Genomic DNA, 19,830 nt, shown 5'->3' with positions numbered 1-19,830 from the left:
TCTCTCCCTCTCCCTCTCCCTCTCTCTCTCTCCCTCCCCCTCTCTCTCTCTCTCTCTCTCTCACACACACACACACACACACACACACAGTTCTAATCTTCCAAAGGTTTCATTTTACCAAGATTACCAAATATTAATTAAAACAGAAGACCTAATCTAAAGGAGATTTCAAAGGATAGTCTAACCCAGCAAACTACACCCGTAACCTGTACACCTGTTTTTGTAAATAAAGTTCTACTGACACACAGCCACGTCCATTCATGTACATACTGTGTGTGACCGCTTTCAGCTACAACCACAAAGTTGAAGTGACAGAACTGAGTAGCTGTATCAGAGACCATATGCCTTGCAAAGGGTAAAATACTTACTATCTGGCCCTTTGCAGAAAAAATATGCCAAGCTTTTATCTAATCCATCCTTTGCTTCTTAGAGGGCTTAATTCATCCTAACCAATCATCAAATATTTTTCAGAAAAAGAAATAGCTCCCTGTTTTGAAAAATCTAAGAACAATATTCCTTTTAAGTCCAATAATTTAGCATTATTTAATTTTTTAATGGGCCAACTCTACTAAGCAAATTTTGATCTGGAATATCAATTTATAATTGACAGCTCTATTACCAGGTTATGAACTAAATTCTACTGTATGTGCCATATGAGTACATGTTGGTTGACAGAACAAATGACAAGGTGACACTGCCTTTACACTTGGGTTTATGGAAAACTTCAAATTACAATATCAGACACTAATATTTTTCTTGTATTTTCACAGGTAAAAACCTTCTGTAATAAAAAGACATACTTGGGAACCACGACCAGTAATGTGACGAGATACTCTGAGTCAAGAACAAAGTCATCCTTCTTCACAATTTCTGCTAGACTTCTAGTTAGCAAACTTCCTCTGAGGAATAAGAAAAAAACCATTAGGCTGATAATCATGTGCTTCCAGAACACAAGTAAAGAAACAGCAGGCTAATTATAGTCACATATACTATACATACATCTCAAGAGAGGGATTAGCCTGAGTTAACATTTTATTTTATAAGAAGTCAAAATTTAGCTGAATATTTCCCACATCCAAACCCGAAGAAATGTAAACATTTTATCAGACCTTGCCTCTAGGGTCTCCCTTTGTGTTTGCTTTAATTATTATAACTCAGCCCTTCTCTTGATTACATATATAGTATCTTAACTGAGAAAGTGTTATTCATTAGGTATCAATTAAAGTCTACCTCATCATAATTATGAAATCATATCATCTAAGCACAACCTTTGATTTTCCTCCCTCTTCCTGGGTTATCAATTTTGGTTAGTTAACCCAATAATCAACTGTTTTAACACAGTCTTCATTTGGTCTCCTAGTACATTTCACAGTGAAAATGACTTGCCCTGTTTGCACCACTGACAGTATCCAACCAACTTTCTCTCTGGGATATGAATGCATAACTGGAAGAGTTAAGTGCTTAAAGCTACACTTGTAGTAGTCATACTACAGTGATATTAACCGAAACAAGAGTGGTCTATTTTAAGAAAACCTAATATGTAAAAAATCAAAACTTGGAAAACAGAAAAATTAAAGAATGAGTATTACATTACAAAAGGATTCTTCTATAGAATTCTTTTAAGCAGCAGATAATTGCTATGTAATTAAACTATCATTTGATTTAAAACAATTAACTTTAGATAATTTTCAGTGAAAAACCAGATGGATAAAGGGATAAACCAAGACCCAACTCACAAGTATTATGTATGAAACGAGTATAATAAATCAGCCTCACATCTGTTTTGACTAGCCTGAATTAGTGAGCTTTTCTCCATGAAGTGAAAAAAACACCATTTTGATTATAGAAACAGCACAAAGTGGAACTTACTAACCCCTAACAATAGTTCATTCAGTATATGCTGCGTCCCCAGCACAACCTTTGATTTTCCTCCCTCTTCCTGGGTTATCAATTTTGGTTAGTTAACCCAATAATCAACTGTTTTAACACAGTCTTCATTTGGTCTCCTAGTACATTTCACAGTGAAAATGACTTGCCCTGTTTGCACCACTGACAGTATCCAACCAACTTTCTCTCTGGGATATGAATGCATAACTGGAAGAGTTAAGTGCTTAAAGCTACACTTGTAGTAGTCATACTACAGTGATATTAACCGAAACAAGAGTGGTCTATTTTAAGAAAACCTAATATGTAAAAAATCAAAACTTGGAAAACAGAAAAATTAAAGAATGAGTATTACATTACAAAAGGATTCTTCTATAGAATTCTTTTAAGCAGCAGATAATTGCTATGTAATTAAACTATCATTTGATTTAAAACAATTAACTTTAGATAATTTTCAGTGAAAAACCAGATGGATAAAGGGATAAACCAAGACCCAACTCACAAGTATTATGTATGAAACGAGTATAATAAATCAGCCTCACATCTGTTTTGACTAGCCTGAATTAGTGAGCTTTTCTCCATGAAGTGAAAAAAACACCATTTTGATTATAGAAACAGCACAAAGTGGAACTTACTAACCCCTAACAATAGTTCATTCAGTATATGCTAGAGTGCGTCCCCAATCCTTTTTTTTTTTTTTTGGCTGTGCCGTGAGGCACGCGGAATCTTAGTTCCCCGACCAGGACTGAACCTGCACCCCCTGCAGTGGAAGCACAGATTCTTAACTACTGGACCTCCAGGGAAGTCCCTCCCAATTTTTAATTATTTACATATACTTGACATGCTTACGCATTCTTTCGTTCCAAATTCTGAAGATTCCCTTTCAGGTTGTTATATGCAGATGCTCGAGATTTCAGGTCATTGTCAATCTGAGTCACTCCCTTTAAAGAGAAAAAGAGAAAAAGGGAAAATTTTCCTAAACCTGCCTCCACTAATACAATCAAAGTAGCTGTGCTTAAACTTTAAAAAACAAAACATCACTAGTTCCTGATGTAAAAATATTCTATTACTTTAAAAGCATGCCTTTAAAGGTCATTAAAAAACAAACCTACTTCATTTTTAATAACTATGGTAATTTTCATATAATCTTTTCTATTAAAGATAATGTTTTAGTCTACATGTATTTTAATTATTGTTACTATATTACTTCTTAAACCATGTAAATGGAATCTAGGCCACTGGTTACAGAGATAACTAATTAAAAGGCTTTAAAATACAAGTTTCAAGGATTAATTTCCAAAGGAACTAAATCACACAGAGTTTTGCTGCTCACAACACCACTACTCTTCCACAAAATATTTTCGCAATAAAATTAAAATTATGTTTGAATTTATTTATAAATGTTACACAAGCTGATTTTTCATAAAGATGAGTAAAACTACTAACAACTTAGGGAGAAAACACAAAGCAGTAGATTTAAAATTTGAGGAACTAATTTCAGCTCAGCTCTACCATCGCCAGCTGTGTGGCACTGGGGTGCCTCTTTCACCTCTCTGAGCCTCTTTCCTCAACTATAATAGTATCAGGAAGAAGACGACGAAATCCTTGATAAGGATCAAAAGGAAACAAGGCTCACAGTAAGAGCACCACTTTATATTATCTGACTACTCATTTTCATTAAATTATATGATGACTTGAGTTAAAATCCTTGATATGCTATTCATTTACATTTAACCATAGAGCACAACGTACAAATAAAGCCAGTGGGAGCCAAGGAAGTCTGTCCAGATGATTTAAACCATACTTTTCATCCTAGCCAGGTCACAGAAATGTTGTCACACAATTAATAGGTCCTTGTCTACTGCCTCATTATAGTTTCAGGTAAGACTTTCACATTTTTCTCTCAAGCTCAAGGACTTTGAAACATAAAAGGAGCTCTTAATTCAGTGAATTCATGGATGGGCTTTAACACGTGTGGGCTCCCTGAAACTGTTCATAAAATCATGTGGTACAAGAATACGGGCAATTTTTCTGGGTAGAGAATCAATACTGAACATCAGAAGGGAAGGTGTCAGAGAACCCATAAAGTTTAATCTGAATCAGTACTGTACATAACATACTTAAGTGACCATTATCATACATCTGAATGATTCATAAATAATCTATTCCAACTTCCTGTTCTATGTGATCTCAATTATGCTTCAAATTTATATAAATAACTATAAAATTTTAAAGTTACTTTTCTTATTCAAACATTGTTGATGTAACATTTAACTTAAACTACCTAAATAAACTACACAATTTGGATAATGTACACATGAAAGTGTTATCCTTTTTTGACACCTTTATTTTTTTAGTAAAACTGTAGTAAGTCACATATAATTAAGCTGCCCTGTCAAAACCTAAATTAGAGTATTTAATAGCTAAATACTTATAAAATAAATAAAGCCACTATAAATCAATGTGTCCTACCTGTATCATTTATCTTACCTTGGCAATTATTTCAGAAATATTTTTCAGGGACTGCTTGATTGGATATTTAGCCATGTCCCATTGAAACCTTGTTATATAAGTAACCAAGTCAACTGAAATAAGGGAAGAAATTAATTACTGAGGAGAAGCAATAGAATTTTGTATAGTTTGCTACACAGTAATAGGTTTTAGTGCTGAAACTGGTATTAAGAAAATCAGTGAAGATGTCATCATTTGTGAAGAATCCTGGTTAAGTAAATGTGGAACTGTATTAAGTAACATGGATTAATCAAAATTTTTACCTTGTAATCTGACTGGATCTGTTCTCCTTACTCAAAATTTAATATATATTAAAATGTTCCTTTCTAATCTGATGACTTAATAAATGGAATATGTACATTCCCATGGTATGCCTCATATGTAGAAGAAAGAGACAGAAAAAGATTAAGAATCTACTTCAGGGGATTCCCCAGTGGCACAGTGGTTAAGAATCCACCTGCCAATGCAGGGGACACGGGTTCGAGCCCTGGTCCAGGAAGATCCCACATGCTGCGGAGCCTGTGCTCTAGAGCCCGCACGCCTAGAGCCCGTGCTCTGCAACCAGCGAATCCACAGCAATGAGAAGCCCGCGCACCGCAATGAAGAGTTGCCCCCGCTTGCCGCAACTAGAGAAAGCGCGCACAGCAACAAAGACCCAAAACAGCCAAAAATAAATAAAATAAAATAATTTTTAAAATAATACATTAAAAAAAAACCCTACTTCAAACTGTCTCCTCAATAGGTAGAATCTGACAAAAGTATGTTCTTTCTTTGCAACTTACCCAAACAAACTGAAAACGAACTCGTCTGTTAAAACCCTGTGATGACTGTTCCTAGGAGTCTATATGTCAGTAATCTTCAAAACATGGACCTTTTCACTTTCAAATGACAAGAATAAGAAATGCAGAGCTTCCCTGGTGGCACAGTGGTTGAGAGTCCGCCTGACAATGCAGGGGATGTGGGTTCGTGCCCCGGTCCGGGAAGATCCCTCATGCTGCGGAGCAGCTGGGCCCGTGAGCCATGGCCGCTGAGCCTGCGCGTCCGGAGCCTGTGCTCCACAGCGGGAGAGGCCACAACAGTGAGAGGCCCGCGTACCGCGAAAAAAAAGAAAAAAAAAAAAAAGAAATGCAGAGCCAAAGAGACACTCAACCACTAATTCCCTGGAAGTGTGGTAGTCAAGATGACTTTACTCCTCAAGTCTGATGGGATCAAGGTCACGGAAACCAAATGTCAATTATGGTTAACTGGCAAAAGTAATTCATACCAAAATATCTTCTCTCCTCAACTTCTCCCTACATAATACCAGCGAGTCAACAACATAGATGGTATCTCCAAAAGCAGTTTTGGATGCAATGCCCCCTAGACAGTCATCCCCCATTCGGCCTCGCAGACTGACCGCCCTAGTTCATCAGGTACCTAGAGACCAGTGAAGGCACCTAAGTTGTTAACACACCTAACTTTCGTCCTGCCCCCAGCCGCACATTAACAGACACAGTAAGCAGCTCAGGATCGCTATTATTAGCAAAGAGTAAAAATAAATTACTAAAAAAATTTTTTTTTACTGATTAAGTACTTCTGAGCATCTATTATTTGCAAGGAGAAGAAATGAGATTAGAGAGACACTGGATTTAAAATACAGTGACTGTTGAGAGTTTAGCCAAATCTCCATACTGCTGCCTCAGCATCCATTTCTGTGTGGCCAAGTGGCCTACAGGGGCCTAGAAGCCTGCAATCACAAGTGGATGTAAGCTCCTGATATGATTTCCCTGATATGACCCTACGATAAGCGCTCTCTGCTGCTGCCCAGGGCCTCCCCTGCTAGTGTACCCTTTAGATAAGACCCCCTCGAAGTTAACTGAAACCCTCCTTTTTGGTTTGAATCGACCAACCTGGACTTGGCTTGGGAACCCCAAAGCACTCCACCCATGGGCCCTAATAAAGGCATGTGCCCCAGGTCCCGCCGCTCTCCCTCTGCCGGCACCCCATCTTGACCTCCCTGCCTTGCCCCCCTCCTCCAGGACCTGTGAGTAATAAACTTCTCTATTTCTCTTCCCCTTGTGGTCTTTTGTTGAACCGTTGCTCACCAACCCATGACACCCCAGGGCTTTACTTAACAAACGTTAATTTAACCAAGTCACATCAGTGACCTTTATTTATCACAGTAGGCAATATAGGACAGAAAGAAAGGAAAGGGTTGTTTCTTATTATAATGACGTATCACTAAAGATCAGCCTAATTAAAAATGAAGCAAGTGCTAAAGTGATACTTCAGGAGAAAACAACAAATGCAAGTATAAATGACAACAATGCGGTTGAAACCATCTTTATAAAGCCATTATTACATAGAGCAAACTCTACGTAAATACTAGTTTCTAGCTATGGAGAGGTCGGTGGTAGACTATTCTATGGGTACTAAAGAAATGTCACATTCAAATCTGAAGGGAGGAGGCATTACTCTGCAATAAAATTAATAATGTTTATTGTAAGGATTTAGCAGTTGGATGCTATTAAATACAAAAAGCTAGAGAAAAGAAGTATTCAACTGGAACAATGCTGAGAGACATAACATGGAAACACAGTCGTTAATGGGAGTTGACAAACAGATTCTGGAAAGAACTAAGGTAAATCTTTATAACATTGCTTTTGGAAGGATCCATATCATAAACTATCTTATATATTATGTAGGATTGTCTTATGAGAGGTTGTGTTTCAGAGGAAAGAATGTAACTGGCAATATCACCAAATTCAGTAGTAATCATTCTATTTTAATGGCTTTCTATTGTATATAATATCCTTACCTATAAACCTTTTTTAAGTCGTTCACTTTAGAGAAATCAAATGCAAATCATGAAACATTAGCTTACCTCCATTGGCCAACAAATTCTCCTGAACTTTATCTTTACTATCCTCCAATACGTCAGCCATATACTGAGCCACTTTCTTAACCACCCTTGGGAGAAAAAAAAAAAAAAAATCAACAATCACTTTCAGGAAAACAACCTAAATTCCATACTACACAATGAACACATTACATAAAGACACGAATTTGACTCTATTTGTTCCAATTACACTATCTGTATAATATAGAACAAATGGGTCCTAACTTCTAAAATAATGTTTTAAGGACAAAAAGCACCAAGATCTTATTACATATGTCAAACTCAACTGAGTAACTGTAGTTTTAAGGAGACCACATGCAATATGTTTACCAAGTCTGGAAAGAAAGTAGTGGAAAGCTAGCGAGAATAAGCTGAAAAACTGGGCAACAGATCTCACTGCACTGCAAAAACAAAGGGGGATGCAGGAGCTTTCATTCACCAGTTATGTGCTTCCCCTTAGGACAAAAGGGATCCCACAGGCAATAGAATACAAGCAACGGTAACAATGAAGAATGCGGTCCTACACTACTTATTAACTATTTATTGAGCATCTACTATTTGAGAGAAACAATCTAAAGGGGAAACCATGGTGCCAAAACTACTGAGGCACCTGCATATCACCTTCTCGATCCCTTCACCTTATAAATAAAGACACCCCCAGGTATGAAGAGAGTAAGTGACTTAGCCCCAAAACTCACAAAACCAGTTCCCAGCAGAGCTGTGACTAAAAACACTGGAGTCTGGTGTTCTTTCCCCCATTCCTTGTCTACCTCTGGGCCGTGGGTGGGATACAAAAGTATACGCCAAAAATCTAGCTTCCCATTGCTTAAAATCAAAATGGAAAGATACCAAAAAAGACGGATGACTAAAATACAAAGCCATCTGTGGTGAGCGGCAGCTGAGATGACCAGGCTACAGACAGAAACACATAAAGGAAAAAGACTTCACTTCCAGCTACTGTAATCAAAAAAGCAGAACGGATCAGGAGCAGGGCAATGAAGGACAGGAATGGTTTTGAAAGGCTGATTAGGTGGCAAGAATGTATATTCTTGCCACAGGGCATCATATGAGACAAGATCCAGAGAGATAAGAAAAGCAACGAATGATGAGGGGTCCAGACTGCCGGGAGTGTCGTGCTCAGGAGAAAGGAGGTTGTGCTAGGATGGCCGGCTGGGGCCAGACTGCAGGTAGATTGCCTCTGATGTCAGCCTTTAGGGAGAGGTGTAATATGGTCAAAACAGGACTTCAGACAATTTCTCCAATGACTTTGTGCTCAACAGCAAGGAGTGTAAACTGGAAGACAAATTAAGAAACTCCTGCAACATGAACCAATAAGGGCCAGAAAAAAGCAACAGAAGGACAAAATGTGAATGACGATCCCATGCGGAATGACCTCAAACCTAAGAAAGTGGAACAAATTCAGAAAAAAATGATGTAAGCCGTAAGTCTTCAACATGTTTAACTTGGGATTTGTCCATACACTTGGCTGTGTCTCCAAAATTCACCCATTCCTTCACAGAAGACAAACCATTATTCCTATATAAGTTGACGAGCATCTTGTAAACAGAACCATCTGCTATGAACATTCCAAAATGTGCATGTTCACAACATTGTAAATCAACTATACTTCAATTTTTTAAAAAAAATGTGCATGTTTACCAGAGAAATGGTTCAGAGTGTAGAACTGCCTGGTGTCAAATTTATCAACTTAACATCGCATAACTCAGACCTTGACAATCTCCCTATGCATCTCTACAGGAGTATCCATGACACATGGTCACCTTAAAAAAAAACAACAAAAAACAAACTGCTCTAATGATCAGATTACTGAAAAAGTATAAACTATAATTTACTCCACCACAATGTTCAGAGTTTAAAAACTGGAACACTCAGTCATTAAGCTAGCATCTGTCAATTCTACCTAGGTCTAACAACCATATGATTTTTAAATTCCTCATATCTTTCAGGAAGACTGATACAAAGACAAGATTGCGTAACAGTGCAGAAAAGAATAGCTAACAAACTGCATAGGCAACTTGCAATGCTTCTGACCAAATGAACTGCATTTGCCCTAAATACTTACTTCCCTAAAAAATGTGCGCAAACCTTAAACTATACTCAGGACATCCCACTGATGATTTAAAGAAAGATCTAGAGAGCTATTGAGGTGATTAATAAGGATCCAAGTAAGTGTTAATCATTATATTCTCAGGAACCTCCCTTCTCACTGTCCTCTTCATTGTCATGACCTAACATTGCAATGAGGCTGGTGGGACTGCAGAAAGGACAATCACCTCAGGGGGGGCAACCACGAAAAGTTTACTTAATTAAAAACCTATAATCAGGGCTTCCCTGGTGGCGCAGTGGTTGAGAGTCCGCCTGCCGATGCAAGGGACGCGGGTTCGTGCCCCGGTCCGGGAAGATCCCACATGCCGCGGAGTGGCTGGGCCCGTGAGCCATAGCCGCTGGGCCTGCGCGTCCGGAGCCTGTGCTCCGCGACGGGAGAGGCCACAGCGGTGAGAGGCCCGCATACCCCAAAAAAAAAAAAAAAAAAAAAAAAACCTATAACAAGAAACCAAGAGACAAAAAACTGACTGATGGTAAGAACTGAGACTATCATCAAAAATTATTTTCACATTTGCTCTACTGAATGCATGGAATTACTAACCCTAAAAGCAGTTTGTTACTTTTGCTTTCATCCTCTCTTTTCCATTTTTATTGCCTAGTGCCTGCCCTTAGCTGACGTTTTCAATATCTCTTGCATAATCTACTGTAAAACTGGCCCCCAACTGGCCTTTTGCCTCATGAGTACATCTTTAGGTCTATTTATTTACTTACCACGTTGTTATGTCAAAAGATCTCTCTGCAACACCTCAGCCTCTACTACCAGAGTACTGCATTATGGTGGTTCTATCAATTCAGAAAAGCATAACAGCATAAGCAAGAAAACCCTTCTGCACAGATTTTGAGAATAAGTTCCCCTCTATTCAGGTCTGTTCCCTTAAAGCTTTAATCAGATGTACATTTCTAAGATTCTCCAAAATTCTGGTTTTTTACAAATTATACCTATTTACCTAAGCCCTAAGTATTTAGAAAGCTCTGTACATCAAGAGTAAAAGGGATTGTAGACTGAGTCTGTCAATCAAAATTCAGAAAGTTATTAAGGATCTCATACCCATCTTCAGCTAAAATACACAGTAACTGAATTTCAAGTGACTAAACCTGTAGCCTAGAAAAATCTTTTAATGTAACTGAATTTTGAAGACAAAAGCATCACCAAATAAATCCTCAAATAAATGGCGTAACAGCCCACGTTAATGAATCAAAGATTTAATATGTCAGGATGGCAATACTGCCCAAATTATCTACAGATTCTACAAAATCCCCATCAAAATTCCAGCTGACTTTTAGCAGATATTTGACATGGTGTTCCTAAAATGCAAATGGAAATGAAAGGAACCAAACAGCCAAAATAATCTTGAAAAAGACAAAGTTAAGTTGGAGAGCTCACACTTCCTAATTTCAAAACTTACTACAAAGCTGCAGTAAAGAGGGCAATGTGGTACTGGCATAAGGACAGGAATATGGAATACAAATAAGCGTCCAGAAATAAACCCTTACATTTATGTTCCATGGATTTTTGCAAGGGTGTCAGGACAGTTCAATGGAGAGAGAATAGTGTTTTCAACAAATGGACAACTGGATATCCACATGCAAAAGAATGAAGATGGACTTCTCCCTCACACCACATACAAAATTCACTCAAAATGGATCAAAGGCCTAAATGTAAAAACTAAAACTATAAAACTCTTAGAGAAAATACAGATATAAAACTGTGTGACCTTGGATTAGGCAATGTTTTCTTCCATACAACATCAAAAACACAAGCAACAACAAAAAAGAGATAAATTGGACATTAAAATTAAATGTTTTGTGCTCCCAAGGACACTATCTAGAAAGTGAAGACGACCGACAGAATGGGAGAAAATATTTGCAAGTCATATCTGATAAGAGAGTTGTATCTAGAATATATAAAGAACTCTTACAAGTCAATAATCAAATGACCAATAAGCCAATTAAAAAAAAGGCAAAGGATCCAAACAGACATTTCCCCAAAGAAGAAACACAAATGGCTAACAAACACATGAAAAGATGCTTAACACATTATTAGCCATCAGGGAAATGCAAATCAAAAACACAATGAAATTCTCTTTAATATCCACTAGGATGGCTATAATCAAAAAGATGGACAGTAACAAGTATTGTCAACAATGTGGAGAAATTAGAACCTTCGTACACTGCTGGTGAGACTGTAAAATGGTACAACCACTTTGGAAAACAGTCTGGCAGTTCTTCAAAATGTTAAAAGTACAGTCACATTGACCCAGCAATTCCACTCCTAGGTACATACCCAAGAGAAATGAAAACACATGAGCTCACAAATACTTGTACACAAATATTCATGGTAGCATTATCCATATGAGCCAAAAAAAGGAAACAACCTTAATATCCATCAACTGATGAATGGATTAACAGAATGCAGTATATCCACACAATGTAATATTATTTGGTAGTAAAAAGAAATTAAATGTTGATACATGCTACAACACGGATGAACCTTGAAAACATTACACTAAGGAAAAGAAGCCAGTCACAAGAGACCACATATTGTATGATTCCACTTATATGAAATGTCCACAAAAAGCAAATGTATAGTGTCAGAAAGTAGGTTAGTGGGCAGTGGGGGTTAGGGAGTAACTAGTAATGGAAACAGGATGTTTATGATAGTGGCAGGGGGATGAAAATGTACTAAAATTGATTGTGGTGATGGCTGCACAACTCTGTGACTATATGAAAAATCACTGAATTGTACACTTGAAGTAGATGAACTGCCTAGCATGTAAATTATATCTCAATAAAAATATTAAAAGGAGTCACCATTTTCACACGTCAAACAGGTGTATTTTATTGCACATTAATTGTATCTTCATAAAGTTGATTTACAAAGAAAAAAAAGTCATTGTTTTCTAAAACCATTCCAATAAGCAGAATACACATGTGATAATAAACCCAATGCCCAAGCAGCCAAATAGCGACTCTCATTTTGCTCTAGCCTATGCATATAAATACATTACCCTTCTACAAATGCATCCAGTTTAGCCAGTTCATCTGACAAACCAACCAAGACGTCCAGTGTGCCAACCTAAAAGGGAAAAACAACATTTCATTACTGAGATTTCATCCTGTTTTTTTTTTAAACATGGTGATACAACATCTTGATTTGAAGGGCCTGCAAATCTTAAGTTCTCCATATTTTATTTCATAATATGCAAGTGTGGTTAAAAAATGTTTGCTAGACACTGCAAAGCTATTTATATGTACAAGATAATCCTCTAATTCATGGGCACAGCCACCACTTAGATGTGAAGATTCCACAATAGCAGGCCTGTGCCTCTGCTGGTCCTGCCCAGTGGCAGTGGATCATCTGAAGTCATGGTTTACAAGAGCAGCTCTTAAGCAAGGGTCCAGAGCTATGCATCAGAGCATCTGTAACTGAAACTGTGGTGTTTCTTTTTAAAGGAAACTTTATGATTATTATTATTTTTGGCCATGCCACATGGCACACAGGATTTTAGTTCCCTGACCAGGGACTGAACCCGTGCCCCTGCAGTGATAGCACACAGTCCTAACCACTGGACCACCAGGAAATTCCCTGTAATTGAATTTGTACTCAAAACTGTGTACGTGTAAATGAGCGTGTTTTGGAAGAAATGTCCACAGTCTATATCAGTGTATCAAAGGAACTCGTAAGTCCCAAAATACTAAGAACCAGTGGTTTTAAGCATTTCTTAAATGAGTGTTGTATGTAACTGCCTCATTTGGTTAACCAGAAAAATATAAGTATCATGATCTTTTCCATTCTTTACAAAAGTTCAGTCAACCGATTACTGGCAGCCTGCTTCACTTAGAGGCTGCTAGATTACTGATGTTTAATAAATGTTAAATAGATAAACTAGATTAAATAACTAGGATAGATTTGCCAAGTATAATTAAAGAGGTGCAATGGTAAAACATTTACAACATCACTGAGTATTACATGAATTTAATAACAGAAAAATGGATTCACTGTGATATATAAGAATACATAATCCCAAGATTTTTCACTTCTAAAAATCATATTTAAGTAATACATCGAGTATTTTCATAAGATTTCTCATTAAAATTTAAATTGTAATAATTTAGAACAGCATAAAAGTTTAGGAAAAATGTTATTTTGTTTTGGTAGTTTCCTTCAAGACATCTCAATTTCCTTATTATCTAAAATTTGAAGATCAGAAAGAACAGGATAAGTTTTAAATTATGCCAATCCCTAGAGATGAGACAGTTTTCTTTTGAAGGAACCTGGATATCTCATTTCTACCAAAAGGTAAGCAGGACAACTGTCCTCTCCTTCATGATGAACGATTTTGCACAGCACAGTTTTACCTTTAAGTCAGGAATGCTGAACTTTGAAGTAACTGCAAGATTGTTGTTCTTCGTAGTTGCCGCATGCAGTTTCTCCCATGTTTGCTGACATGTTTTCTCCCCAGGAGCTGATATAAGCCAGAACTCAGTCATGTTGGTTACCAGATATTTCTTCCAAAATCAAGAGAGACTCTGAAATGTAAAACAAAACAAACTAAAAGTACATTTAATATCACTTGTTTCTAAATTATTTCAGAGTGATAAGCATAGCCTGTTACAAAACTATCAATAATTCAGCACTGGCATACAATCCTAAGCAAAGTCAAATCTATTTACCTGGATGTAAATCCATATTAATGGTAAATGGTGATTTATTTATGATACTAGGAAAAAGAGATGATAAAGACCTAATACATGAAGTACAGAATTTTTTTAAATTACAAAACATCCTAAAGTGGGAATTAGTCAAGAAGTGAGACTACCCAAAATATCAGCTACCAATAGTTTCATTCCACAAAAGGTGGGAGAGTCACAAATTTATAGGTTTATCTTAAATTTTTAAAACATAAAACCAAAATAGGAAGTAAAAAAACATGCATAACTCTTACCTTTAAAAAAGAATTGAATCAATGCATTTGAACAGTAGCCACCAAATAAATTTGCCACATCTGGCTTAGCAAATCCTACAAGGTCAGCCAAATTGGTGGTTAATTTTCATCCATATTCAATCTAAGGGAATCTCCTCAATCCCTAGCGTATACTTAGTGGCCATCAAACGCTTACAAATTTGCAAAAAAAAAACAAAACAAAACTTGCCAATCAACCTGGTAAATCAGTCTCTGATTTAAAATATGACTTGGGGCAGGGAGGGATGCATAATACAATACTATTGGATCTGAATTAAGAGGCTGTGTGGATCTCACTTTCCAGAGTTCCATTAAGACATAACCAACCCTCTTCCACAATCTTTCTCCCTCTCCTTTTCCCTCTCTCCCTGACACACACGCACGCGCACATGCACACACGCGCGCAGAGAAAAAGAAAGTCCAAAACCAAATCTACTCAGAAACACAGAAGAACTCATAATATAATAGTGTGTCATTATTTCTACTTTAATATGCTTTCATTAGAACCACCATAAACTTTCTACTATCACTGCTTGTTTAAGCTTTCCTGAAATTTGGAGTCTTAGGCAGAAGATAACGATCTTACAAAATTGTCCTGATAATCAATCAAATAATGAATATGAAAGAAATCTGTAAATTTAAATTTCCTTTAAAATGTAAAGTACTATAGTTAATCGCAATGGACTTTCATAATTTCAAAAGGCAACTGAAATTAAAGTAATCCTACCAGGCTTCCCTGGTGGTGCAGTGGTTAAGAATCCACCTGCCAATGCAGGAGACACGGGTTCGAGCCCGGGTCCGGGAAGATCTCACATGTCGTGGAGCAACTACGCCCGTGGGCCACAACTACTGAGCCTGCACTCTAGATCCCGCAAGCCACAGCTACTGAGCCCACATGCCACAACTACTGAAGCCCGTGCTCCTAGAGCCCACGTTCCACAACGAGAAGCCACCGCAATGAGAAGCCTGCACACCACAATGAAAAACAGCCCCCGCTCGCCACGACTAGAGAAAAGCCCGCACGTAGCATTGAAGACCCAACGCGCGTAGCACTGATGACCCAATGCAGCCAAATAAATAAATAAATTTCTTTAAAAATGTTTAAAAATAAATAAAGTAATCCTACCAGGTCATTACACAATTGAAGGTGACCTGAACATATACGCCATTCAATATTCTTATTTTTTTCTAACTTCCATTTCAAGAGCATCTACCACATACTAGGTATTGCTCTAAACGTTTTATACATTATTTCAATTAATCTTCCTAACACTTCTACGAGATATATATCATCCTCCCCACTTATAGATTTTTTTTTAAATAGATTTATTTATTTTTGGCTGCATTGGGTCTTCATTGCTGCACGCGGGCTTTCTCTAGTTGCAGAGATCGGGCTTCTTGTTGCGGTGGCTTCTCGTTGCAGAGCACAAGCTCTAGGCACGCGGGCTTCAGTAGCTGTGGCACACGGTCTCAGAAGCTGTGGTGCACGGGCTTAGTTGCTCCGGGGCATGTGGGATCTTCCCGGACCAGGGCTCAAACCCGTGTCCCCTGTATTGGCAGGCAGATTCTTAACCACTGCACCACCAGGGAAGTCCCCCACTTACAGATTTAAAAACCTACTCAGAAAGGTTAAACTGGTGAAAATACAGGTGGTGGTATTAAATGAATCTCAAGAATTGTACTCTAAAATGATTTTTTCCAACATTCCTAAAAAGGCTGCACTAAGAGCTGCACTCTCTCAAATGGCCAACAAACTAAACACAGATTAATAGTGATGGTAAGCCCAGACAAAGCACTCAGCCTGGCCAGAAAAACAGTATCTGATGACCTGCAGATCACCTCCTCTCCCGGCAAAATGGCAGGTGACAGAATCAATTGTTAAGGTCTTCCTCACGATACTGTTAAATTATCTAAACTGCAGCTTCTTCAAAGACTGTAACCATATGAGCTATTACAGTAGATGTCACTATCATACCACTTAAGAGTTCTAGAAAATCTTTTTCAGCCAGCAGGTTTCCAAAGGATTTCAAGAAATATAGAAAGAGGACCATATTTCCTCATTTAAAAATACCTGCCTGACTCTACAGAGCTTTCATCAGGATCAAATGAAATAATGTCATGGTAATTCTAAACAAAACTAGAGTCCCATCCTGCCTCTAAAGGCTGTTCCCAGTGTCCCACGTAGGAAATATCTTGTTTACTCACTATCTTGTAAACGCCACTATTATGCATTTATCACACTATTCTGCCTCATTTTTTTCACAACATCTTTTCCTCTCCACCTGACCGGGAAATCCTGAAGGGCCAGAATCATACCTTCTTTTCTGATGCTCTAAAAACCCAGCATATACAATTCCTGCCAACAGCAGGGATTTTACGAATAAATAAGAGACTTTATGAATAAGTCCTTGCTCGTTTTATGAATAAATGAAATATAATTATAACAATGACTCTGAACCAATCAAAAAGTCTGATTAGAGAAAAAAAATAAGGGCCAAGAAAAATATTTAAATGTTTTTTAAAGCTTTTTTCTTTTAATTTAGTCTTTCAGAAAACAAATCCTAACCTTAGAGTAGTATATAAATTAAAAATGAGTAAAGCTGCAGATTACTAAGCCTTTGTCTTTCATTATTTTACAGGTGAATACAGAAATATAAAAGAGAGGGATTGAGAAAGAACCTGTTGGTACTTCAGGCAAAGCCATGGCCTCAATTCTTCTATCCTCTGGTCAAAACAAACTATATAAGAGGAGTCTGATGCGAAAGACAAGCGACTTAAGTATCTAAGGATAAATGTAAGAACTGCCTATGAGAAGAGCATCAATAAGACTTCTGCAAAATCCCTGGTTTTTGGTCCATTGTTATCTGTCACTTAAACAAGTCACATAAAAAAATTTCTCTTTGAAACTGAAGTACAATTTACGCTCAGTTCCAAAAAAACCCTATCTTTGCAGATGAACATATTTGTTGGGGGGAGGTCAAAAAATGAAATCCCTGTTGTTAAACACATTTCCCCTTCTGAGCCACACAGACAGCCAAGACTGGTGTCCACTGGTTATCATCTCACCCAAGGTCTGGACACCTCCACTTCCGCTGACTGCTTCAACTGACTTGTTTTTATGCCTAATTATTTCCCTTTGTTTCATCTTGTATACTGGAAGTCAGGCATAAATATAGGCAAATCATATGTTAAGCAAAAGAGAAAATGATTTAAAAGGCATTCCTCAAGACTCAGATCGAGGTTTAAGTCCCTCTCTTATATGTGTGTATACAGTTGCTCTCTTGGTGATTTTATTTATACTCAAGGCAATTCCAGTCTAGATGCTGAACACTATTCTAAATTGTATCTCCAGCCTAGGCTACTCTGCTGCATCTAGAGCTGTACCCAACAAGTCTCCACAGCTGACTACAAGACATCTCCATCTGGATGTCTCCAAAAACACCCAACATTTCTAGTCAAACTCCTAATGCCTTCCCCAAAACTTGGTCCTACTCCAGTGTTCCCTGAGTTAGCATAGTTAGTACCCCTGCAACATTAGAGAACTACCAATAGAATTGTCAAATGTCATCAAGATAGCAGCCAACACTTACTGTGTACTTCCTATCTACCAGCACCAGTCAAAACACTTTACAAGGATTAACTCATTTGGTATATCTCATGGATAGTGGTTACAAACGAAGAAACCAAGGCACAGAAAATGCCTCATACATTATATGAAATATATATTACAATATGTACCATGTCATATATAAGTGCATATATTACATGCTAAGGATGAATGTATTATATGCTCTCACAGCACCTTTTAAGTATTTCCCTGAGCAACACTTTTTATTGATGTCTTTCTACCAAATAAACTGTGCATTAGGGTAGGTGGAAACCAAGAGAGCTTTTGCTCACAACCGTACTCTCAGTACAGAGGCTGGTATATAGAACCTCAAAAAGTATTTGTTGGGCTTCCCTGGTGGCGCAGTGGTTGAGAGTCCGCCTGCCGATGCAGGGGACGCGGGTTCGTGCCCCAGTCCAGGAAGGTCCCACGTGCCAAGGAGCAGCTGGGCTCGTGGGCCATGGCTGCTGAGCCTGCACATCCGGAGCCTGAGCTCCGCAATGGGAGAGGCCGCGGCAGTGGAGAGGCCCACGTACCGCAAAAAAAAAAAAAAAAAAGCATTTGTTGACTATTTTTAAAGAATAAGTAACTGTGAAGATTAAGTAAGATAATAAAGTTAAAATACCTGGCTTATAATTGGTTCGCTCCCTTCACTTCCTCCATATTTTTTAAAGTCAATTTCATTGAAATATAATTTATATACAATAAAATGCACCCATTACAAGAGTACAGTTTGATGAGTTTTTGACAAACATACACACCTGTATAACCACCACCAAAATCAAGATTAAGAACATTTCTGTCTTCCTAAAGCCTTCCCTCACACCAAGGCCCAGTCAATCCCTACCCTACTGCTGGCCCTGGGCAGATGCCAATCTGCTTTCTGTCACACTATAGATTCAATTTGGCCCGATGTAGAATTTCATTGTAAATGGAAGTGCACACTGCGTACTCTTTTGTATCTGGCTTCTTTTGCTCAGCATGTCTGTGATATTTGTCTATGGCCTGTGTATCAGTAGCAGTTCATTCTGTTTTATTGCTTAGTGTTCCGTGACATGAATGTACAACGGTTTGCTTACCCATTCACCTGTTGATAGACATGTGGACGATGACTGGTTTGGGGCCATTAACAACAAAGGTGCTATGAATATTCCTCTACAAAGCTTTTGTGAAAATACACATTCATTTCTCTTGGATAACCATCTACAAGTGGAATTTCTGAGTTGAATGATTAGCATATATTTAACTTTATAAGAAGCCACCAAACTGTTTTCCAAAGTAGATGTAATATTTTATATTCTCATTAGCAAGATACACAGTTCCAGTTGTTTCACATGCCCACCAACACTTAGTGCTGCCAGCCTTTTTATTTTCAGCCATTCCAGGGGGTTGCAGGGGAATCTCACATTTCCACAATGACTACAAAGTTCAGGATCTTTTCATGTTCTTATCAACCATTTGTATATATTCTTTTGTGAAGTTTCTATTCAAATCTTCTGTGAAATTTCTATTCAAATATTGTGCCTAATTTTTTAAAAAGCTGCATTGATCTTACTGAGTTGTAGGAATTTTTTGTATGATCCTGATACAATTTGAGAGGGGTGTGTGTGTGTTTCTTACGTATTTTCTCGTGTCTTGCCCTTTCTTAATGGCGTTTTTGAGTAGAAGTTTTCAATTCTGATGTCCAGTTTACTGACTTTTTCTTTTATAATATATGAGTTCTGACATAAGAAAAATCTGCCTACCCCAGAGTCACAAGGATTTATCCTGTTTGGAGTTCAGAGAGATTCTTGAATCTGTGTTTATAGTTTTCAACATTCATCTATTATTTTCTTCAAATTTCTTTCCTGCTTCTCTTT

At 37.7% G+C, this 19,830-nt stretch overlaps 1 protein-coding gene across 2 annotated transcripts in view; it reads right to left on the bottom strand.

Moving 5' to 3' along the window:
* The window catches only part of ATP6V1C1 (ATPase H+ transporting V1 subunit C1), a 39,064-nt gene that overhangs the window by 11,210 nt on the left and 8,024 nt on the right, over window positions 1-19,830 (bottom strand). The window contains exons 2-7 of one of the 2 annotated variants that reach the window (XM_007463261.1): window positions 13,760-13,930; window positions 12,409-12,476; window positions 7,259-7,344; window positions 4,375-4,469; window positions 2,734-2,825; window positions 801-899 (exon numbers count right to left, since the gene is read on the bottom strand). In XM_007463261.1, coding sequence (XP_007463323.1) covers window positions 801-899; window positions 2,734-2,825; window positions 4,375-4,469; window positions 7,259-7,344; window positions 12,409-12,476; window positions 13,760-13,891 — 572 coding nt within the window. In that variant the 5' untranslated portion in view covers window positions 13,892-13,930. The remainder of the gene's footprint in view (window positions 1-800; window positions 900-2,733; window positions 2,826-4,374; window positions 4,470-7,258; window positions 7,345-12,408; window positions 12,477-13,759; window positions 13,931-19,830) is intronic. The other variant, XM_007463262.1, reaches the window with a different exon arrangement.

Source organism: Lipotes vexillifer, unplaced genomic scaffold (assembly GCF_000442215.2).
Source record: "Lipotes vexillifer unplaced genomic scaffold, Lipotes_vexillifer_v1.1 scaffold1829, whole genome shotgun sequence".
Classification (NCBI taxonomy): Eukaryota; Metazoa; Chordata; class Mammalia; order Artiodactyla; family Lipotidae; genus Lipotes; species Lipotes vexillifer.
Note: the sequence above shows the minus strand (reverse complement) of the source record. Positions and strands in the feature narration are given on the sequence as shown.